Source organism: Tachyglossus aculeatus, chromosome 24 (genome assembly GCF_015852505.1).
Source record: "Tachyglossus aculeatus isolate mTacAcu1 chromosome 24, mTacAcu1.pri, whole genome shotgun sequence".
Classification (NCBI taxonomy): domain Eukaryota; kingdom Metazoa; phylum Chordata; class Mammalia; order Monotremata; family Tachyglossidae; genus Tachyglossus; species Tachyglossus aculeatus.
Genome location: NC_052089.1, coordinates 5,926,029 through 5,950,183, shown reverse-complemented (window position 1 = coordinate 5,950,183; position 24,155 = coordinate 5,926,029). Strand labels below are relative to the sequence as shown.

The window sequence follows — 24,155 nt, the reverse complement described above, 5'->3', positions numbered from 1 at the left end:
TTTGGGGGTTCTTTATCACTTAGACTGAAGGTGATTTTTACAGCCTCCTCTATTTCATTCCTCAGTCGACAGTGTTTGAGCGATTACTGTGTGCAGAGCACTATACTAAATGCTAAATGTACAATGGAAAAAGTAGACATGATCCCTGCTCACAGTGGGCTTATAGAATAGAGGGGGAGACCAACAATAAAATAAAATGCAGATGGATGTGTACATAAGTGCTATGGGGGTGGGGTGAAAATCAAATTGCTTAGGTTTTACATAGGCGACACAGAAGAAAGGCCAAATAGGGTAAGTGTCACCGAAGGGAGGGCAAATTGGAGAAGTGAGGATGTAATCAGGGATGCCCTCTTGGGGGAGATGTAATTTTAATAGGACTTTGAAGATGGGGAGAGTGGTGGCCTGCCAGTTATGAGTTGGGACAGAATTCCAGGCCAGAGTGAGGCTGTGATCAAGGAGTCAGGAGTAAGGAAGACAAGATCGAAGTACAGTGAGTAGGCTGAGGCAGCATGGAGTGATGGGAAAGCCATAGTCCTGGAAGTCGGAGGTCCTGAGTTCTAGTCCTAGCTCTGACACCCATTTCCTGTGTGGTCTTGGAGAAGCCACTTAACTGCCACATGCCTCAGTTTCCCCAGCTTTAAATTGGGTATAATATCTGAACCCTACCTTGTAGGGGTGTTGTGGGGTGTAAATAACTAATGTAAGGTGCTTTGGTAATAAAAACACCAAATAGAAAGCCCTCCTCATATCCAAGAGACAATTACACTCCCCAATTTCAAAGCCTTAGTGAAGGCATATCTCCTCCAAGAAGCTTCCCTGACTAAGCCCTCCTTTTCTCTTCTCCCCCTCCCTTCTACGTCCCCCTGACTTGCTTCCTTTATTCATCCCCATTCCCAGCCCCACAGGACTTACGTACATATTTGTTATTTATTTATATTAATGTCTGTCTCCCACTCTAGACTGTAAGCTCATTCTGGGCAGGGAACATGTCGATTTATGGTGATATTGTACTCTCCCTAAAGCTTAGTACAGTGCTTTGCACACAGTAAGTGCTCAATAAATAACAATTGAATGAATGAATGAAATTGGTGTTAGAGGAGCAAAACATGTGACTGATTTTTCTCCCACATCCTGCCTCTGGCCTAGAATGCTCTCCCTCTTCATATCCGACAGATGATTGAACACTTTCCCCACCTTAAAAGCCTTAATGAAGACCCACCTCTTCCAAGAGGCCTTCCCTGACTAAGCCCCCACTTCCTTTTCTCTTACTCCCTTCTGGATCACTGTGATTTGTTTCCTTTTTTCACCCCCACTTCTCAGCCCCACAGCACTTATGTACGTATCTGTAATTTATTTGTTTATTTGAATGTCTTTCTCCCCTTCTAGACTCTAAACTTATCGTGGGCAAGGAACATGTTGTTATATTGTATTATCCCAAGTGCCTACTGCAGTGTTCTGTACAAAGTAAGCTCTCAATCAGTGCAATTTATTGATTGATCAAATGGATTGTAGTAGGAGAGCAGTGAGGTAAGATGGGGGAGCTAATTGAGTGTTTTGAAGCATTTCTGTTTGATGCAACATGGATGGCAACCACTGGAGGTTTTTGAGGAGAGGAGATGTGTGGACTAAACCTTATTTAGAAAAATGATCCGGGCAGCAGAATGAAGTATTGACTGGAGTGGGGTGAGACAGGAGGCAGGGAGGTCAGTGAGGAGGTTGATGCAGTAATTAAGGTGGGATATTGTAAGTGATTGGATCAGTGAGATAGCAATTTAGATGGAGAGAAAAGTGGGGATTCTAAAGATGTTGTGAAGGTGGAATTGAAAGGATTTGGTTGCAGGCTGAATATATGAGTCAAATCAATCAGTCAGTGGTATTTACTGAGAGTTTAATGCCATGGTTATTGGCTTGGGAAGCAGGGAGGATGGTAGTGTTGGGGAGGATAGGGTTTGGGTGGGGAAGTGGGGAGTTCTGTTTTGGAACTATTAAGTTTGAGGTGTCAGCGAGACATCCAAGTAGAAATGTCCTGAAGGCAGAAGGAAATGTGAGAATGCAGAGGAGGAAGGTCAGGACCGGAGAGGTTAATTTGGGAATCACCCACATAGAGATGGTAGTTGAAGCCAAGAGAGCATATGGCTTCCCTGTTGGAAGGGAACTCCTAGGGAGTGGGTATAGATAGAGAATAGATGGGGACCTAGAGCTGAGCTCAGTTCTGGGGGACTCCCACAGTTAGAAGTTTGGAGAAGAAGAACTGGTGAAAGATGGTGGGAATGAGCAGTCAGAGAGGTAGGAGGAGAACCAGGAGAGGACAGTATCAGAGAAACCAAAGTTAGTTAACTTCTCTGGGCCTCAGTTACCTCATCTGTAAAATGGGGACTAAAACTGTGAGCCCCCCGTCGGACAACCTGATCACCTTGTAAGCTTCCCAGCGCTTAGAACAGTGCTTTACATATAGCAAGTGCTTAACAAATGCCATTATTATTATGATTATGATTATTATTATTATTAGAGAGTGTTTCCAAGAGAAAGGGGTAATCCATAGAGCCTAAGGCAGTGAGAAGTCAAGGAAGATAAAAGTGGAGTAGAGGCTGTTGAACTGGGCAAGAAGGAGGTCATTGGTGTCCTCCTTCATCCCTCTCTCTCCTTCCCTAATTCTTATTCTTCTTCTAGACTTTGAAAGCAATTTTTTAATTTCTTGTCCAAAGAGAAGATTTTTAAAAATTAAACATTTTAAACCAAAGTTTATTATATCCATTTATGAGATTAAAAAATACTACCCTAATGTTTTTGAAGTATAATAAAGGCTTACTGTGTTCATGCAAGACACTTTTCTAAGTGCTTGGGAAATTCAGACCCAAATACCAGCCAACAAGGGACTCTCAATCTCAGTGGAGAAAGAAAACAGAAGAATGTTATGTAAACAATTAAAACTAATTGTTTTAATAAAATAATATAAAATATAGCTACCTACAAATGTATCCTTCATAGAGAGGGCAATTCTCAAGCTCCTTACTGCTCCAGGCAAACAATTCCCAGTGCAGATAGCTGCAGCCTCTCAAACCACCATTGGTCAGCAGAAAAAGGGGGGCTTACGTAAGTCTGGGATGGACCCTCCGTTGTTCCAAGAGTCTTGATGGCATGGGGATCCAGGGACGCTTGGCAGGTAGGTTCAGTTTCAAATTGGTTAGATTATTTTCTCTTGACTTTTCTCAGAAGAACAATCTAGATATTGGCTATCTTCACTGAGAATCAAACCAGGCCCAGGGTGTTTTATTAGACAACTCATACATTTTTTAATGGTATTTGTTAAACACTTACTATGTGTCAGTCACTGTACTAAGCGCTGTGGGGAGAAACAAGATAATCAAGTTGGACACCCTCCCTGTCCCACATGAGGATCACAGTCTTGATCACTATTTTACAGGTGAGGTAACTGAGGCACAGAGATGTTAAGTGATTTATCCAAGATCACACAGCAGACAAGTGTTGGAGTTGGAATTAGAATGCAGTTCCTCTAACTCCCAGGTCCATGCTCTTCCAAGTATGCCACACTGTTTCCTAAATTTGTGGATTTAATTTTAAACTAGGGTGCCTCTCTCATACGCAATTCCCATACTGCTTTCTTTGAATTCCCCCAGCACCACCTATCCCTCTGGAACTTTCTCTCCTAAAGGTACACAGCCTAACACTAAGGGCCTTTGAGTTTTGTGCTTCTTCCAAATTAAAGTGTACATCATCTTCTATGCAAGTAACCTTGTTTGACTTAGTGGCTCCCATTTTCTCTTTTCCAGGAAGTGTTCTCTCCTGACTAGTCTTGGGATTTACTGAGTGAAAGAGGATACTGCTGTACTGCAGCAACTGAAAATGTTAACACTCTTGTGATTTTCCTTATTTCCTATGGGATCTTTTAGATCTCAAAGATGTGGGAATAACTTGTGGGGAGAAGTTGTGATTCCAGTAATTTTATTTGGTAAGTCCTTCTCTGGGTCCCTCTGGTTTGCCACTCACTTTTCTAGAGGAATTTTGAGTTGGATTGGGACAGAAGATAATACTTTTATTCACTGACAATTTATGGTTGGTTAGACATTCTCCTTGCTAGGGTGACCAATCATTCAGCTTTGTGCTGGATACTCTGGTTGTCAGTGTGTCTGTCCCGTGACAAGTACAGAATACAGCATTCTGTGTTGGAATTTTTATTTTCAATCAGTCAATCAATCATATTTATTGAGCACTTACTGTGTGCAGAGCACTGTACTAAGCGCTTGGGAAGTACAAGTTGGCAACATATAGAGATAGTCCCTACCCAACAGTGGGCTCACAGTCTAAAAGGGGGAGACGGAGAACAAAACCAAACATACTAACAAAATAAAATAAATTTTCAGAACCCAATCTCTTTCTGCCTTGACTCCTGCTGCCTAATCTCACAACTAGGGTGTGGCAACATGTTCATGGGGACCCAGGAGGGACTCTGGTGCAAGAGGTGCCCCTGGAGAAGCACTCTAGTTTCACACAAAATCCAACATAATTTTGCAAAGTTTGCTTGTGGCATCGTGTATATGGCTGTCTGGTGTCTGTAAGGGCTGTGAGAATATATTCATTCATTCATTCAATCATATTTATTAAGTGCTTACTGTGTGCAGAGCACTGTACTAAGCACTTGGGAAGTACAAGTTTGCAACATATAGAGATGGTCCCTACCCAACAGCGGGCTCACAGTTTAGAAATATAAGTGCTTACTCTGGCCACAGTAAGTGCTCCATAAATACCATTGATGATGATGATGATGATAAGGGCCATGGGGATAGGGGTAAGTATTAAAGTGCTTTCAGGGTACAGTCCCAACTGGTGCAGAAGTCAGGTCAAAGAGGCTGGAATAATGAGGAGATTGTAAGAGAAGGCCTCTCAGAGGAATTAATGATTTTAGTCAGGCTTTTAAGAGGGGTGGAGGGGTCTGATATGAATAGGGAGGGAGTTCTAGACCACAGGGTGGATGGAACCAAGGGGTTGATGGTGAGTCAAACAGGGATCAAGGTACAGTGAGAAGGTTGGCATTAAAAGGAGCAAAATGTGTAGGCTGGATTAGAGTAGATTAGTTAGGTAAATTAGGAAGGGGAGATCTGATTACTAAGTACCTTAAAATTGATGATATGGTGTTTCTTTTGTCTGCATAGATGCATGGGCAATCACTGAAGGTTTTTGAGGACTGGGGAGATAGGGACTAACATTTTTTCAGAAAAATGATCTGGGCAGATGAGTGGAATATGGACTGGAGAGGGGTGATACAGGAGTTAGGGAGGGCAGTGAGGAGGCTGATGCATTAGAGAAGCAGAGTGGCTTAGTGGAAATAGCACGGGCTTCGGAGTCAGAGGTCATGGGTTCAAATTCTAGCTCCAATGTCAGCTGTGTGACTTTGGTCACGTCACTTAACTTCTCTGTGACTCAGTTACTTCATCTGTAAAATGGGGATTAAGACTGTGAGCCCCACGTGGGACAACCTGATCACCTTGTAACCTCCCCAGCACTTGGAACAGTACTTTGCACATAGTAAGCACTTAATAAATGTCATTATTATTATTATTATTAGTCAAGGCAGCATGCTCTGGATCAGCTGTGATCCAAATGCTTGGACCAGTGTGATATAAAAGTGCTCAATAAGTTTGATTGAGTGATTTGTTGGTAGCAATTTGGATGGAGAGGAAAGGGTGGATTCTAGAGATGTTGTGAATATAGAACAGACAACATTTGGTATCAGACTGCATATGTGGAGTGAATGAAAGAAGTGAGTTGAGGATAATACCAAGGCAGAGATTGTGGTGTCAATATATGATTGAGGAATAGGGAATGGTGGTGCCTATCACCATGAGAAACGTCTGGGAATGGATAGTGTGAGTGGGAAAGAAGGTACATACTGTTTTGGACACATCAAGTCCAAGAGGCCTTCCCTGATTAAGACCTCATTTCCCCTACCTGCTCTCCCCTCTGCACTGACTATGCACTTTGGCAGTATACTCCTTAAGCACTTCAGTATTCACCCCAAACCCCAGTACTTATGTAAATGTACTTATACTCTACTATTTCCCTGTCTCTACTCCATTTTAAGGACCGTCTCCCCCGTAGACTGTACGCTCCTTGTGGGTAGAGATTGTGTCTATGAATTTTAGTGAATAAAAACTTTTCCAAATGCTTATTAAAGTGCTCTGCACGAAGTAAGAGCTCAGTAAATTCCCTTGATTGACTGATTGATTGAGGTGTTGGCAGAAAATCCAGGTAGAGATGTCCTGATGCAAAAGGAAATGACAGATTATAGGGAAGGAGAGAGGTTGGGACTCAAGGGATAGATTTGAGAATTATTTGCATTAAGATGGTAGTTGAAATCGTAGGAGTGAATGAGCTCTCCAAGGGAGTGGGTTTAGATGGAGATGGAGAACAGAAGGGGACCTAGAGCAGTGTCTTGAGGGATTTCCACATTTTGAGATTTGGAGGCAGAGGAGGAACTGGTGAAAGAGTCTGAGAAAGAGCAGCCAGAGAGATAGAAGGAGAACTTGAAGAGGATTGTATCAGTAAAGCTAAGGTTAGATAAACTTAGGGAGGGTAGTTTCTGGGGAGTGGAGGTGTCAAAAGCCTGATACTGGGAAGTCGGAGAGAGAATTGAAGGGGAGGAATCGGAGGCAATGGGTGTAAGCAACTTGCTTAAGTAGTTTGGAAAGGAATGGTAGGAGGGATTACCTATTACTGGAGAGTGTCATGGGGTCAAGGGAGAACATGGGCCCGGGAGTCAGAAGACCTGGTTTCTAATCCCAGCTTGGCCAGTTGTCTACCGTGTGACCTTGGGCAAGTCACTTCACTTCTCTGTGCCTCAGTTACCTCATCTGTAAAATGGGGATTAAGACTGTGAGCCCTATGTGGGACGGGGACTGTGTTCTACCTGATTAACTTGTATCTACCCCAGCACTTAGTACAGTGTCTGGCACATAGTATGCGCTTAACAAATTCCACAATTATGGGAAGCAGCGTGGCATAGTGGATAGAGCACTGGCCTGGGAATCAGAAGGTCACGGGTTCTGATCTGGCCCCATAGCTTGTCTCCTGTGTGACCTTAGGCAAGTCAGTTCACTTCTGTACCTCAGCTGTCTCATCTGTAAAATGGGGGCTGAGACTGTGAGCCCTCTGTGGAACAGGAACTGTGTCCAACCCAATTTGCTTGTATCTACTCCAGCACAGAGTACAGTGCCTAACACATAGTTTAGCGCTTAACACCATAATTATTATTAATTATCATTATTATTATTACTCTAATCCAGTCTGCACACTCTGCTCCTCTAACACTAATTGATTCTCTGTTCCCTAATCTTGTCTGTCCCACCACCAACCCCTTGGCAACATCCTTCCTCAGATCTGAAACACTGTCCCCCTTCATATTTGACAGTTCATCTCTCAATTCCCATCTTCAGAACCCTCCAACAAAACACATCTCCTTCAAGAGGCCTTCCCTAAGTCCTCATTTTCCCCTGTCCTTTGTCCCCTTGACTATACAGTTGGTTGTTCATCCTCTAAGCACTTTGATACCCCATTTCCACAGCACTTACGTAAATATCCTTATACTCCACCGTTTCCCCTATTTGTAATTTACTTTAATGTCTGTCAATGCTGTAGACTCTAAGCTCCTTGTAGGAGGGGATCATGTCTATGAACTCTATTGTAGTCTTCTTCCCCAAGCACTTAACAAAGTGCTCTGCACACAGTAAGCACTCGGTAAACATTGATTGATTGGTAGGCATATCTGAAAGCAGCGGGGAAGGAGCCATTGGAGAATGAGCAGTTGAAGATGGCAATAAGAGAAAGATGAAGGGAGGGAGTCAGTGTTTTAATGATGTGCTGAGGGGTGGGGTTGGTGGTGCAGGTGGAGTAGATTTTAAAAAGAGACATGAGTAATTTAATTTTAATTTAATTTTTTATTTTAACTTAATTTTTAATTTTAATTTTAATTATTCAGACCAGGGTAACTTCCATGGGGAAGGTTGGACTGGTTGAGAAATTGTGTGGGCTGGCATATATTTGGGCAATAACCTAGGAGCAGCAATAACCTAGTGGAAGAGCACAGGTCTGGGGGGCAAAGGGCCTGGGTTCTAATTTCAGCTCTGCCACGTGCCTGCTGTGTGACCTTGGGTAAATCACTTAACTTCTTTGTGCCTCAGTTACCACATCTGTAAAATGGAGATTCAGTACCTGTTCTCCCTCCTACTTAGACTGTGGGCCTTATGTGGGAGAGGTACTGCATCTGATCTGATTATCTTGTATCGTCCCCAGTGCTTAGAACAGTACTTGGAACATAGTAAGCATCTAACAATTGCAATTATCATCATTATTAGTAACACAGGGTTCATGTCCTTCAAGAGCCCTGTGTTAAGGTAGACACCTGCCTAGAAGCAGTTCAACTTAATGGAAAGAGTATGGGCTTGGGAGTCAGAGGTCGTGTGTTCTAATCCCGACTCTGCCACTCGTCTGCTTTGTGACCTTGGACAAGTCACTTAACTTCTCTGTGCCTCAGTTACCTCATCTGCAAAATGGGGATGAAGACTGTGAGCCTCACGTGGAACAACATGATTACCTTGTATCTACCCCAGCGCTTAGAACAGTGCTTGGCACATAGTAAGTGCTTAACAAATACCAACATTATTATTATTATTGGCAATGCCCTGCACATGCCACAGCATTTCCTTCTGCCATTGCATCCAGGTCTATCCAGACGCATGTGTCAGAAGATTATTTTTCAACTCTCCAGCAGCATTCTCTCCAGAACATGTGGTAAAACATATCTTATTAGGGGACTCCTTGTACTTACATGAGAGGAGAAAGCCTTGTGAGGTAGAAAATGAGGAAGGAGAAAGAGGTGGGAGGTGTAGAATCCTTCCTGTGCTGAAAAGGCCAAATCCCACCCAATCACTCAATTGTATTTATTGAGCACTTACTGTTTCCAGAGCACTGTACTAAGCATTCAGGAGAGTACTATATAAATAGATTTGGTAGGCACACAATGATCTTACAGTCTAGAGTGTGAGACAGACACTAATATAAATAAGTAATAAATAAATAGGCAAACAAATAGATTCCCCCCAAAACTTCAAGTTCTCTTCCCGTGAAGCATCACAAAGATGACAGACCCCAAAAGGAAAAGATCAGATGGAAGAGCAACGAAAGTCCCAGAGGTTCATTTGTGACCTCAGAAAAACAGCATGGCCTATTGGAAAGAGCACAGACCTGGGAGTCGAAGGACCTGGGTTCTAATCCCGGCTTTGCCAGTTGCATGCTGTGTGACCCTGGGCAAAGTCACTTAACTTCTCTGTGCCTCAGTTCTCTTGTTCCCTCTCTTACTTAAATTGTGAGTTCCATGTGGGACAGGATTGTACTAACCTAATTAAACCCCAGTGCTTAGAACAGTGTTTGACCTTTAGTAAGCACTTAACAAATACCATAAACAAACAAACAAAAAAGGATCCTCTGGAGACCATATGACCCACCACTCCTTTCTCTCCATTGCTTGAAGACCTCTCCAGCTTTGTATGCCACCTATGAGTGTGATGGAATAGCCAAGCAGTCACTGTTTTCCTTGCTGGAAACCATGTGATGAACTTCCCTGAGGACAGTTAAAGCCAGAATGTCCAACCCCTACCTTTCAAACCAAACCTGCCAATTAGAAATGGGAATAGGTTTAGGTTGCCTATCAGAAAGTAAAAAATACTACTACTACTACTAATAATTATAATAATAATTGTGATATTCGTTAAGAACTTACTTTGTGCCAGGCACTGTTCAAAGTGCTAGGCTAGATACACAAGTTTGGACTGTGTCCCACATAGGGCTTAAAGTCAACAGTTTACAGATGGAGGATGAGGTACAGAAAAATTACATGACTTGCCCAAGGTCATATAACGGACAAGTGGTGGAGTTGGGATTAGAATCCAGGTCCTTCTGATTCCCAGGCCTGTGCTCTACCCACTAGGCCAAACTGCTTCCTTAAGAGACCTTCTTCTGTAAGTGAGCTTCTTCTCTAAGAGAGCTCAGGGCAGTTATTTGGTCAGTATCTCTAGGCATCCTGATTCATTCATATAATTTGGGGTGGCAGGGAGACTCAAGTGAAGAGAAGCAGCATGGCTTAGTGAAAAGAGCATAGGCCTGGGAGCCAGAGGACCTGGGTTCTAATCCTATTTTTGCCACATCTACTCTGTGACCTTGGGCAAGTCACTTTACTGCTCTGTGCCTCAGTTACCTGATATTTAAAATATGGATTAAGACTGTGAGCCCCACGTGGGACATAGGCTGTGTCCAACTTGAGTAGCTTGCATCTATTCCAATGCTTAGTACAGTGCCTGGCATATAGTAAGTGCTTAACAAATACCATTTTTTTTAAAGTACAGTGTCCCACTTTTCAGCCTAAACCCCCTATAGCCCTGCCTTAAACGGGATTTGAATTGCACACAGAAAAGCCCAGGTGAAATAACTGCCAATCAGTCAATCAACCAGTGGTTTTTATTCAGTGCTTACCGTGTGCAGAACACTGTTCTAAGTGCTAGGGAGAGTACAATACAATAGGGTTTGTAGACATAATCCCTGCCCAAAAGGAACGTACAGGATATAGGGTGAGACAGATATCAAATTACAGTTTGGGGAAAGGAGAGAGTTTAAGTGCTGCAGAGCTGATGGTGGGGTGAATTATCAAGTGCCTTAAAGGATACAGATCCAAGTGCTTAGGTGTTGCAGAAAGAAGCCCCTAAGAAATGGAGACTCCCCCTCTTTCCATATCAACCCAGCACTCAGCCACTGGGGCTTCTAGGTTCCAGGATAGGAGTTAAAGGTTCTGTACAAGATCTGGGACACTGGGGGTTACTCCAGGGTTTCTGCAGTCTCCAGGCTCACTTCAGGATGGGCTCAGTTGAACATCCCATTCATCTCGCTTCCCTGAAACCATTTTGGGGAGATGGACCCTCAGCGATGGTCAGTTGATGATCCCCAAAGGGAGCAGAGCCCTCACATGGTGTTCTTTGGTAAGGGGGAAAGAACTGATACTGCAAGTGGTCTGAATTTGTTATCCATTCTAATGAACTGTCTTCACAGATTATACTTCTTTCTATTCCTGGCATTTTTCTGAATTATTTTTTAATTAATTGGTATCTGTCAACGATGAATAAGTACAAGATGAAAAGGATTACCCGCTCCTTGGTTTCGCTCATCCTTGGCGCTATAGATCCCAGCTTGTCCGCGACTTGTATAAAAGACCTAGGTAATACTGATTTTTCTCTCTCCTTATTTTAACCATGTATGTTCTCCCACCCCCAATCCCTTCTCTCCATTGGATTGTGATCTCACTGAGAGCAGAGACTGTATTTTTTGCTCTGGTGTTCTCTCCCAAGCATTCAACACAGTGCTTTCCATTCAATAGTGGATGCACAATGCATATGATTGATTGATTGATACAGGTTTACCACCTGAGTCTAAGAAGGATCCTGTGGTTTCAGGGAAGCAGGCTGAATGGGATCCTCAACTGAGCCCATCCTGTTGCCAGGCCAGCACCCCAGGCTCCGTTCTGGCTAGAAGACCACTGGCACATGGACCAGAGTAGAGAGCTCTGCTTCCACTGCTTCAGCAGGCAACTCTTGATCTGGGATGGGTTTTCACTGGGAGATACCACAGTCCTGGGGCGAGGGAGGCCTTTCTGCCTCCCCTACAGACTTTGCCAACTTACGCTGTGTTTTCACCTGGGTACACGCCTCACCTGACCCTACCTCTTGGCAGGAACCCTGCTTCAGTGGAGCAGTCTTTGGGGATGGTGGTATGGGTACAGTATTAAATGCAGATTCACCCTGCAGTGTGTGGGCAGGTGACCTTTGGGGTGTCTTTTGTATTGTTCCATGTGTGTTTGAAGGTGTGTTTGATTTTGTTTTTCAACTCTAGTTTAATTTCCAGTGTTGAAAAGAAATCAGAGCCAGTAGAGTGATGTGTAGTAAATGCATGTGCAGATCCAATCAGTCAATCAATCAGTGATACTTACTGAACACTTACTGTAGGCAGAGCTCTGTACTAAGTTCTTGGGAAAGTACAACCCCAGAGAGGAGTGTAGGGAGGATTTGGGCAAAGAGTTGGTGGGATAGAAGAGACTGAAGAACAGAGTAAAGAGAATAGTAAATATGTACAAGCAAAGTAAATAAAGTAATAAATATGCACAAATATATACAAGTGCTGTAGGGCGGGGGGAGGGGGCGATGAGGAGGGGAAGAGGAGAGGAAAAAGAAAAAGTAGTGTCACTTCAGAATTCTCCACCCAATTAATATCCAGTTTTTGGTAATTTTGCAAGAAATTTTAATTTGGTGCTTTTTTATCCATTTTTTTGTAGGTCTTTCAAAAGGCCTCATTAACTTAATAAAAGGAGAATGTTTGTTGACTGCTGCTTGCACTGTTATTAATTTTAATCTCAATTTACAAATTTACAACCAACTGCAGGCCAAGCCTTTCTCTACATTAGGTAAGGAAGTGTGTTTTGTTGAATGTTTCCTCATCCAGAACCCTGACGGAAGCAGAACCTGGCTAGCCCTGAGGCTGCCTGGGCTTTTCTCAAAGCCAGCAGGATAGAGAATTATTGCAAGTCACGTGTGCTCTCCATTTTTACCTACATGATGCTTATTCATCCAACGCCCAGCTCTGTGGACCTGTAACTAACTCCATTAAAATAATAATTATTATATTTGTTAAGCACTTACTAGGTGCCAGGCACTGTACTAAATGCTGGGGAGGATACAAACAAATCAGGTAGACACAGTCCCTGTCTCACATGGGGCTTACAGTTGCTCAATCCCCATTTTACAGATGAGGAAACTGAGCCACTGAGAAGTGAAGTGATTTGCCTAAGGTCAAACAGCAGACAAGTGGCAGAGAAGGGATTAGAACCCATGACCTGCTGATTCCCAGGCCCGTGCTCTATCCACTACTGCATGCTGCTTCTCAATCCTAATCAACTGATTGATGATTGATCCTAATCAATGGGGCCAGGACTGCATCTCATCGTATTGTCACGTATCTACCCCAGCACTTAGTGTAGTATCTACCCCAGCACTTAGTAGAGTCTATAAGTAGTTAACGTTGTTACGTTTTATTCCTCCTCCATTGGATGCCTGCATCCCCAAGCAACTATTCCAAGCTTTTAACTTCATTCCAATACCCCTACCCATCCCCCTTCCCTCACTGCCTCCCTCCCTAGCCCTTGATGACCTCACCAACTACTTGGTTGTTAAATAGCACAAAGAGTGACATTCCCAAAGTCCCTCTGTCACCTTCTCACATGTTTCTCCTCTTTCTTACCCTACTCAGCCATCCCTCAAGTGGTGGTCTCCTGCCTTCTCTCTCAAATTTTTCCTCTCAACCTGTGGCTCTGATCCTTTCTTCTCTCTTGCTAAAATAATTCGATGCCACTCTCCTCCCCTCCCTCCCTCCAGTCTTTAACCTCTCATTCTCTAAACATTCTGGGGGCCCTTTTCTCCCTGCCTTCAGACACACTCAGTTCTTGCCTATTAAGCCTTCTCTGGCTCTCACAGCTAACTCCAACCATTACTGATATTCCTGTTCCCATTCCTATGCAAAATTGTATTCTAGATTCTTTAGACTCTTTGCCTTTATTTCCTTTCTACTAACTCTCTTAACCCATGACAGTGGTGTCTACCCACTGTCCATGTTTACCAATGAAATCTCCGTAGCTGAATCCAGTACTTCTTTATCTTGGTATACAAAGACACCACTGAGTGTTTGTGTTGCTCAAAAGGGGCACTGCAGAACCCAGAGCCCCACTTACATTGTATTCACAAAAGAACTGTCCCTTGCGTAGGTATATTTAATGTTTACAGTGCCTGGCATGGTCTTCTTTTTTGTCTCCTTGTCTCTCATCCCTTACAGAGCTTTTCTCCCCAAAGAGCTGCTCCTATGTAGCATTATGTCCCAGGTTTCAGCCAGGACACAGCATTGACTGAGTCTATATTTAGTTGTGATTGTAAAATGTTTCCTCTGCCCTCCTTGCTTGCCTTTTCCCAATTTAACATCCCCATAACTGCAGTTATAGATCATCAGTTTTGTCTGGAGTCTGATACCAATTTGACAGCCTCGATTAGACAGCCTCCCAATGGCTCTGCTGACCTCTGATTTTGTTCTCTATTTCTTTGCCCATTGTGGCATTGTTGGTCACTGTGCTTTTTAAGAAACAGAATTCTCTAACAGCTTTTAGGGCTGTGTGGCCAATATACATTTTATGTGTTGGGTAGGGACCGTCTCTATATGTTGCCGACTTGTACTACCCAAGCACTTAGTACAGTGCTCTGCACACAGTAAGCACTCAATAAATACAATTGAATGAATTTTCTGTGGCTCTCTTGGCACCAACTAGCACATCACATTGATTTCATTTAGACTCATCATCAGCCTGGCTGATTTGATGACAATCATTTGCATGTCTTCTTGGTGTGGGCCTCTAGGGTGAAGTCATCTGCATGCAGCAATTCTTGAATGACTCTTTGTGTGACTTTAGATCATGCATGAAGTCTGTTTAATTGAAAGAATTTCCCAAATGAATGAATAAATCAATGGTGACACAAAGTTTATCCTTCAATGCTTTAACTCTGCCCTTTCCTCTGCCCAGCAAAGTTATGTCTCCATCCTTATTGACACCCATGCCCATTGCCCTCTCCAGTTGTCCCATACGTTTGACTCCCTCCTTAAACCCCCTGTCCCCCCACCTCCCCCATCCATTGCCCCCAGTGACCTGGCCACTACTTCATCAAGAAAAGTGACACTATAAGGCATGATATCCTGAAAATCTCCCCTGGCCCTTTCCAGTCCCTCCCCTCTTCTGCACCCTTTACAACTCTCCTATCTTTTCTAGCAGTATCACTAGGGGAAATCTCCTGCCTTCTCTCAAAATCCACCCTTCCATCTGTGCATCTGATCCCATTCCCTCACACTTCATAAAAACACTTGTCTCCTCCCTTCTTCCCTCCATAACTGCCATCTACAACTGTTCACTCTCCAGTGGCTTCATCCCCACTGTTTTCAAACATGCCTATTTCTCCCCTATCCTAAAAAAAACCCTCTCATGACTCCCTCCAGTATTTGCCCCATCTCCCTCCTACCATTCCAGTGCTTAGAACAGTGCTTTGCACATAGTAAGCACTTAACAAATGCTATTATTATTATTATTATTATTATTATTATTATTATTCCTCTAGAGAAGCAGCATGACAAAAAAACCCTCTCATGACTCCCTCCAGTATTTGCCCCATCTCCCTCCTACCATTCCAGTGCTTAGAACAGTGCTTTGCACATAGTAAGCACTTAACAAATGCTATTATTATTATTATTATTATTATTATTCCTCTAGAGAAGCAGCATGGCTTAGTGGAAAGAGCCCGGGCTTGGGAGTCAGAGGTCATGAGTTCTAATCCCAACTCCACCACTTGTCAGCTGTGTGACTTTGGGCAAGTCACTTAACTTCTCTGTGCCTCAGTTACCCCATCTGCAAAATGGGGATGAAGACTGTGAGCCCCACGTGGAACAGCCCGATAACCTTGTATCTATCTCAGCGCTTAGAACAGTGCTTGGCACATAGTAAGCACTTAACAAATACCATCATTATTATTCATTCATTCATTCATTCAATCATATTTATTGAGCACTTACTGTGTGCAGAGCACTGTACTAAGGGTTTGGGAAGTACAAGTTGGCAACATATAGAGACGGTCCCTACCCAACAACGGGCTCACAGTCTAGAAGGGGGAGACAGACAACAAAACAAAATATATTAACAAAATAAAATAAATAGAATAGTAAATATGTACAGGTAAAATAAATAGAGTAATAAATCTGTACAAACACATATACAGGTGCTGTGGGGAGGGGAAGGAGGGGGCTCAGTCTGGGAAGGCCTCCTGGAGGAGGTGAGCTCTCACTAGGGCTTTGAAGGGAGGAAGAGAGCTAACTTGGTGGATGTGCGGAGGGAGGGCATTCCAGGCCGTGGGGAGGACGTGGGCTGAGGGTTGACGGCAGGACAAGTGAAAACGAGGCACAGTGAGGAAGTTAGTGGCAGAGGAGTGGAGGGTGTGGGCTGGGCTGTAGAAGGAAAGAAGGGAGGTGAGGTAGGAGGGGGTGAGGTGATGGAGAGCCTTGAAGCTGAAAGTGAGGAGTTTTAGTATTCCTCTCCAAACTCCCTGATTGAGATATATACACCTTCTGTCTCAATTTCCTCTTCTCCAGTTCTCTCCTTGACCCCCTCCAATCAGGCTTCCATACCCTTCACGCCTCAGAAACCACCCTCTCAAAGGTCACTGATGATCTTCCAGCTAAATCCAGTGGCCTCTTCTCCATCCTAATCCTCCACGACAGCTCAGCTGCCTTTAACACTGTCAACCATTCCCTTTTTCTGGAAACAATATCCAACCTCAGCTTGACTGACATGGTTCTCCTCTGATCTCTGTGGCTGCTCAACCTGTCTCTTTCTGTATGTGTATTATGTACGTCAATCAGTAGTATTTATTGAGTGCTTACTGAATTCAACGTTTTATACTAAGCACTTTGGAGCATTAAATATGACAAAGTTGATAGACATGTTCCCTGCCCACACGAGCTTGCTAATCTATTCACTGTATTCATAGCTACTGGAACACTTTTTAATCTATAGTAGACTTGTCCACTTATGCTAGGGATCCTCATTAGATTAGAAAGTCCCTTAGAAGCTTAGAAGTGAGCTCTGTCTCAAAATGTCACTCACTCCATAATGATTATGATGAAGGAAAATGGTTATGACTGAAAAAATTTGAGGAAGTTATTTCTATTAATTTTTAAAAATTTCATTTTTCTGCAGGTAAACAGATATATGAAATCCCATTGAAAAAATATGTACTAAGTTGTATATTTGGCTATTTCAGTTCAAAAGTGTTCTTGCTTTGGCTGGTTAATACATTTGGTGATGATATCACAGAAGCAGCTCTTAGTTTCTCATCGGTATACATCATTTTTTATCTTGGTAAGTGGAAAACACACTGGTGTAAGCCTCATAATTTAGAAGTAATAACTAAATTCTGTCCATCTCATTCTCTTTCCTGAGATCAGAAGGCATTTAAAATTTAGAATGTCTGACTATTGAATCAAGGCTCTCTAAGTAGGTTCTGCAAAGCCTTAGAATTTTCAGTTTGACAGGAATTTGTCAGCGGAGAAGAAAGATTGAGACTTTGTTCCTTTGGATTCATTTTCTCCTGCTCCAGGCTTAGGTCAGGCAGTCATTCCCACATCCAAAAGGCCCAGGGGCTGACTTTTGACTAAGTTACTGTGAGACCCTTCTGGTCAGGTGGGACCCAGGCCCAATGGCCCCTCAACCTCCTCAAATAGTTGGAATGTCCTCTGACCAAATGTGCAATTGGGGCTGCTGCATTCTAATTGTGAATTTTTTTTTTTGGGGGGGGGGCTGCTTTATCATTTATTTATTTTAATCTGTTTGAGTCCCTCATGAGGCTTAGATTTTTTTCCTCGCTAGGTTGGGTTTGACAGGCAAAATTCATAGTGTTACAGCTCTCTACCTCTTGCCATGGGGATGATTTAGAAAGTGCCAGAGTTCTATCTTGGACACTATGGAAGAAAGAAGACTTAGAAATACACAATTTACTTAGAGCCACAGATTCATTCTTAAAGCAGTATCATGGAACAGTAAAAATGAATACATTAATTTCCTTATTTCTATGACTTACTGAGAAAGAAAAAGATTATGAAAATAAAACTATTCCAGAATGCTTGTTGTAATCATAAAAAAGTAGCTACTGAATTTTGTAATCCTGTAGTCTCCTTAGAAATGGCATGGAGCACCGTGGCATGCAATTATCAGCCAGACTCTCCTCTCTATTGATTACTAGAAATAGGGATGGAGCTCAGCCATTTTGACCTCCCTTAAATCTCTGAAATGATAAACATGTGAGCTCATGTGGGTGTCTGAGTGTGTGAGTGGCAGAGGACAAAGAGAAAGAAGAAGAAGAAAGCAAGTGGTTAGGAAAAAGATAATTGGGTAAAAAAGATAAAGTTGTTTTCCCTAAACTCCCTTCCTCCCGATCATGTACAGTTCACATGGTGATCGGAATCGTCTCTTGAGACCCCAAAATTATACATTAGGGTCTGAGTCCAGAAGAACCTGTAATTCCAGGGTAATGGGGTGGCACATCCTTGAGTTCTCCAGGCCCTCCCTACTGAACAAAGTCTGTTTCTGGGCATTGGCGTGCCCAGGGAACTGGGCAGGGTGGTGTCCTGTTGCTGGAAGCCTAGGGCAGGCAGCATTAATTCATTAATTCATTCATTCATTCAATTGTATTTATTGAGCACTTACTGTGTGTTTAGCACTGTACTAAATGCTTGGGAAGTACAAGTTGGCAACATATAGAGACGGTCCCTACCCAACAACGGGCTCACAGTCACCTGTCGGTGGCCTAGGTGCCAGTGCCATGTTGAAGGTGGTTATCCCTGGTGTGGTTGCTTATCTTTGATATCACCATATTTGTTTTTTTATGTGTCTGTTTCTTTCTCTAGCTGAATGGTCTGGCATGTCTGGAATTCTTTCTCTCGCTGTTTTAGGGCTTTTTCTAAATTCAACCAGTTTTAGACCAGGAGCTGAGCTCTTCCTTTTCAAGTAAGTATCTCATATTAATCAGTCAATCAATCAGTGTTATTTGAAATTGAGAGCTTATTTTTTTGTATCGAGCATTGAACTAAGATATAGGAGAGAAAAACATGATCCTTGCCCCAAAAATGCTTGCAGTCAAGCAGGGGAGAAAGACACTAGAACAAAGTCCAGGTAGGGGGAAGCAATGGAGTATAAAGATATGTACATTAATGATACCAGGGGGAAGTGAGTGCCCAAATGCTATGGAAGTGCTGAAGTGGCAGTTTGGGGTGGGAGAGATGGTAAATAGGGTGAGGAGATGAGCAATTAACCAGGGTAGACCTCCTGGAGGAGGTGTGATTTCAGAACTTTGAAGATGGAGAAGGCAGTAGTCTTTCAGATGTGAAGTGGGAGGAAATTCAAGAGGTCAAGGGTGAGAGAGACTAGAAAGAGGCCCAGGGGGTATCTGATATCTTAAAATTGTGCAGAAATCAGTTCTCGCAAAACAAATAAATACTATTGTTATTCAGCTTGCAGGAATGAAATAGCGTAAGAATCCCTCTTTAGCTAAGTTGGCTAGGTCAAAGTTAGTCATGGGTCACTTCTGCCCTTCCAGGGATTTACCTGGACTGGTAAATTTCCAGAAGTGGTGCTTCTAAAGGAAGAGCTTTTGGGAGGATCCGTGACTTAGTGTGCATCCCTGGGGTCTAAGTTTAAATCAGGTACAGTGCTCCTTTCTGAAAAAGTATGTTTCTCCATTAGGCTCCTAGGCAAATACATTTGAATTAATGCATTTGAGAATGGCATGGCCTAATGGAAAGAGCACGGGCCTGGGACTCAGAGGACCTGGGTTCTAATCCCAGCTTTGCATGCTGTGTGACCTTGGGCAAGTCACATAACTTCTCTGTGCCTCAGTTCTCTTGTTCTCCCTCCTATTTGTACTTCAAGGCCCATGTGAGACGGGGACTGTGTGCAACCTTATTAACTTGTACCTACCCCAGTGCTTAGAATAGTGTTTGTCACATAGTAAGTGCTTAACAATACCATAAAAACAAAATTGACTAACCTTGATCAAAGCAAATGGTTGCCGGGGAATTCAGCCACTCTACTGAGGTCAACTGGAATCTCCTCCACCCACTGGGATCCATAAATGTGATTGCTCCCATGGAGTAAAGCACTGATGGCCAAAAGATAAAATAAATAGCTGCTGGCAGGCAGACCCCCTTTTATGACTGTGATTAATATTTGCATTGTGTTTACTCTGTGCAAAGCCCGTTACCAAAGCACTGAGGAAAACAATTCAAACAAGTTTTCTTCTTCCTGTTCTATTCTTTCTCCAATTAGGCTAGTCAATTTATTTTGTTTTCCAATATACAATTTAGATATCTGGTTGACTGCTTCTGTTTGGCAGTTCTGGAATCTTTATCTACTCCTGTTCATGCATCTCTTCATCCTCCTCCCCTCCTCAGACATGAGGGTTTCCTGAGCTCCTTCTAGAGTAGCTAGGCAGTACACTCACCTCATTTCAATTGCTCCAGCTAGCTGTAATTAAGAGTACAAATGTTGGTATTTACTGAGTGCAATGGATTGTGATAAACAATGCACTGGGAAAGGACAACCAAATACAAGACATGTTCACTGCTCAAATTGAGCTTACACCCCAAAGAGAAAGACTTACACAAGACAATGTGTAAACAGTAGAATTAGAATGTTTCTTGGGGTGTAGGTAATCAGCCTGAGAAAGCTTGTTGGAGGAGACAGATTCCAGGAGGGCTTAAAAGGTGAGGAGATCTGAGGTCTGGCAGGTTTTGGGGGGAAGGGAATTCCAGACGTAGGGGACAGCATGTACAAGGAATCAGAGGCAGACAAGACAAGAAACAGGTCATTCTTAAGATGTGGGATTAGAAGGATAAAAGAGTACAAGTTGGAGAGTAGCAGGTGAGGGGAGCTGATGTGTAAAATAGGGAGACCTGGTGTGGAAACACTTGAAGCCAACGTAAGGAGTTTTTGTTGGATGCAGAGGGAGATGGACAACCACTGGAGGTTTTGAGGAGAGGGAGATGTGTTCTGAGTGATGTTTCAGGTAGACAATCCAGGCAGGGGGATGAAAGATAGACTGAATTGGGGCGCAGCTAGAAGCAGTGAAAACAGCAAGGAAGCGGATACTGTAGCCTAGTCATACCATGATGAGTTATTAAACCTAAGTAGTGACTCTATGAGTGGAGAGGAAATATTTTGGGGGAAGAATTGGCAAGATTTAGCAGTCATTTGGATGTAAGAGCTAAATGATAGTGATGGGTTGAAGGTGACACTTCATTTGTGGTCTTCAGTTAAAGGGAGCCTGTGGGTGTTGCCAGTGATGAGGGGAAAGCTGGGAGGAGGGGGACTTTAGGAGGGAAGATGAGAAATTCAATTTTGAACATGTTGAGTTTGAGGGGCTGACAGGTCATCTAAGGGAATGTGTCTGTCTTGGAGGCAAGAGGAGATGCCGGATTTGGGAGCAGGGGAGAGAGCATCATTCAGCTGTGTTTACTGTATGCTGATCACTGTACTAAGCACTTGGGAAAGTACAATACAGCAGAGTTGGTAGAAATGGTCCCTGCCCTTAAGGAACTTTACAGTCTAGATCATAGGTAAAGAGGTAGATTGGTGAGTCAATCATTCAGAGATAGTAGCTGAAGCTTTGTCAGCAGATGAGTCTTCTAAGATAGTGAATATAGGGGGAGAAAAGCAGGGGACCCTGCCCAGAGCTTTGCAGGACACCCATGGCTAGAAATAGGAGATAAAAGAGGAGTTAGCAAAAGGAACAGAGAAGGAGTGATGGGAAAAATAAAACAACTGGTAGAGTACAATGTTGACCAAACCAAAATCTGAGTGTTCTATCAAGTAATAGGAAGCAACATGGCCCAGTGGATAGACCATGGGCCTGGGAGTCAGAGGACCTGGGTTCTAGTCCTGCTCCATTACATGTCTGTTGTGTCTGTTGTGTGACCTTGGGCAAGTCACTTCACTTCTCTGTGCCTCAGTTACCTCATCTGTGAAGTGGGGATTAAGACCAGAGCTCTGCACACATTAAGCACGACTAATGAATAAATTAATGCATGACTGTGAGCACCATGTGGGCCATGGACTGTGTCCAAATTGATTAGCTTTTGCCTACTCCAGTGCTTAGAACTAAGCTGGGCACATAGTTTGTGCTTAACAAACACCATAAAAAAATCAGTAGCATTTCCTGAGCTCCTTCTGTGTCCAGAGCCCTATACTAACCACTTGGGAACATTAGAAATTAGTATACATTAGTATAAGTTAGAATAAATACATTAGTATAAGCTAGTATAAATACATTAGTATAAATTAGTGTACATGACCTCCTCCTTCCAGGAGTTTACAGTCTAGTGGTGGAGACAAATAGGTTGCAGATAGGAGGAAGTAATGGAGTAGGTAGGAGAATACAAGAGTAATAGAGTAGATTCAAGGTAGGACACAGATCCTGCCCACATGGGGATCACAGTCTTAATTTTGTAGATGCGATAACTCAGACACAGAGAAGTTGAGTAACTTGACCAAGGTTACACAGCAGACAAGTGGCAAGCCTAGATTGTAAGTTCCTTGAGGGCAGGTATTGTTCCTACTTACTCTATTGTACTCCCTATAGTGTTTTGCACAGAGCAAGTGCTTAATAAATCCTTGGAGGGTCATGGATGGAGCCAAGACTAGTACTCTCCAGAAAGTTCATTGCTCCAACATGCTTTTCCTAATTAGATCCCATTACTCCAGCTCATATGAACCCACAAGCCACCTCTGACACTTGGGTGTTTATGCTTATTTGGACTATTTATTTTTATTATTATTTAAATAGTCTTATGTCTTTCTCCTCCATTTGAGTGGAAACTCCTCCGTGTCGGAATCTATCAATTGCCCATTTTGTACTTTCCTATTGCTTAGTACAGTTCATTGTACATAATACAAGCTCAGTAAAATAATCCTCCTCCTCCTCCTCTACCACTAATAGTCTTATTAATACTACTGCTACATACATTAAGTGTTGAGGATGGGTATAAATGCTAAAGTGCTAATAAGTCTACAGGTGTTAGGTTGTGTCAGAAGTCTTAATGTTCCTATGAAGGGGAGGTGCATAGTAGTAATAATGATGACAAGGGACAGGAAATGTAAAAATTCAGAAGTTTTGAAAAATAATCTTTATTTCTCTTGTTTTTGAAATGTCTATTTTTCTTGAAAACAGGTTCTGGAAATGTATAACATTTTTTGCAATTGTTATGGAGTTCACCCTTATTGGAATTCTTGTCCCTGCTCATTCTTACGTAACTCTGTCAGTCGATGATATATATTATGCAGTACAGTTATACTTTACACTGATTGTTTTAAGGTAAGAATAATCGTTGTCACCTTTCCAAGCCTTAAGGTGACATGAGCTCACTTCTGAAAGTTTGGAAAAATCCATGCTTTATCTATTTCCCCAGTCACCTCTGGATGGAGTTTCCTCAGGAAACCCAATGGGTTGTATGTTTCTCAAGATATCTACTCTGGAGGGGAGAAAAAATCCCATCAGAAAGTGAATATAGCCTTCATTTTAGCTTTCTGGGACTTGTCTAATAGGCTTTGGGCAAGTCACTTAAATTCTCTGTGCCTCAGTCACCTCATCTGTAAAATGGGGATTAAGACTGTGAGCCCCACGTGGGACAACCCAATCACCTTGTATCCTCCCCAGAACTTAGAACAGTGCTTTACACATGCCATCATTATTATCATTATTAAGTTAGAATTTTGTAGCCTATTGGATGAGGGAGGGATTGAAAGCTTGCATTTATGATTATATAACTTTTTTAATCTTCCTATCCATTTTCATGTTTGCAGAATTATGGTTCTTTTGGTTTTGAATCCTTTTTTGAGTTACCTTGGAAATGGTTTTAACTGGCGCTGGGCAATTACGTTGGTGTGGAGTGAAATGAGGGGACTTCCTAATATAAACATGGCTCTCTTATTTTCCTACAACATGAATACCATGAGTTCGGAAAGGATAAGAGCTAAGGTAAAAAAAAAAAAAAAAGAGAGAAAGTTTTGCTTAGTTTGGCATTTTTGAGGTTTGGGCTTTTGTGTACTACAAACATTAATTTAAGTGAAGTGGACCAAATCCAATTCTTCTAACCCGGCAAATGGATTGGGATCAGGACTCTGATGGAAAAAAAATTAACTGATTTCTCCCCATACTAGCTGCAGGTGATTTTCCCTGTTCTTATTTTCCAAGTCCAATTAAAAATGCATTGATGTCCTTAAACAAAGGTTTCAGATTAGGTCAGATATCCTTTGAGGTTTTACTTTAGCTCTAAAGAAATGAATCAACTATCTGATAATGAATTTGGTCCAAATCATTGCATGAATCATTTAGATTTCCAGAAAGGCCCCTATTACGCTTTAAAGTCAACTGCTGTTTAGCTTGAAATGGGAAGATCTTTTTTCCCCTCCT

At 42.6% G+C, this 24,155-nt stretch overlaps 1 protein-coding gene across 1 annotated transcript in view; it reads left to right on the top strand.

The window, feature by feature from the left end:
• Window positions 1–24,155, top strand: part of SLC9C1 (solute carrier family 9 member C1) — a 105,548-nt gene that overhangs the window by 20,788 nt on the left and 60,605 nt on the right. The window contains exons 5-10 of the mRNA XM_038766268.1: window positions 11,113–11,278; window positions 12,389–12,517; window positions 16,892–17,053; window positions 18,598–18,697; window positions 22,914–23,057; window positions 23,546–23,720. Of these exons, the coding sequence (XP_038622196.1) occupies window positions 11,113–11,278; window positions 12,389–12,517; window positions 16,892–17,053; window positions 18,598–18,697; window positions 22,914–23,057; window positions 23,546–23,720 (876 nt within the window). The remainder of the gene's footprint in view (window positions 1–11,112; window positions 11,279–12,388; window positions 12,518–16,891; window positions 17,054–18,597; window positions 18,698–22,913; window positions 23,058–23,545; window positions 23,721–24,155) is intronic.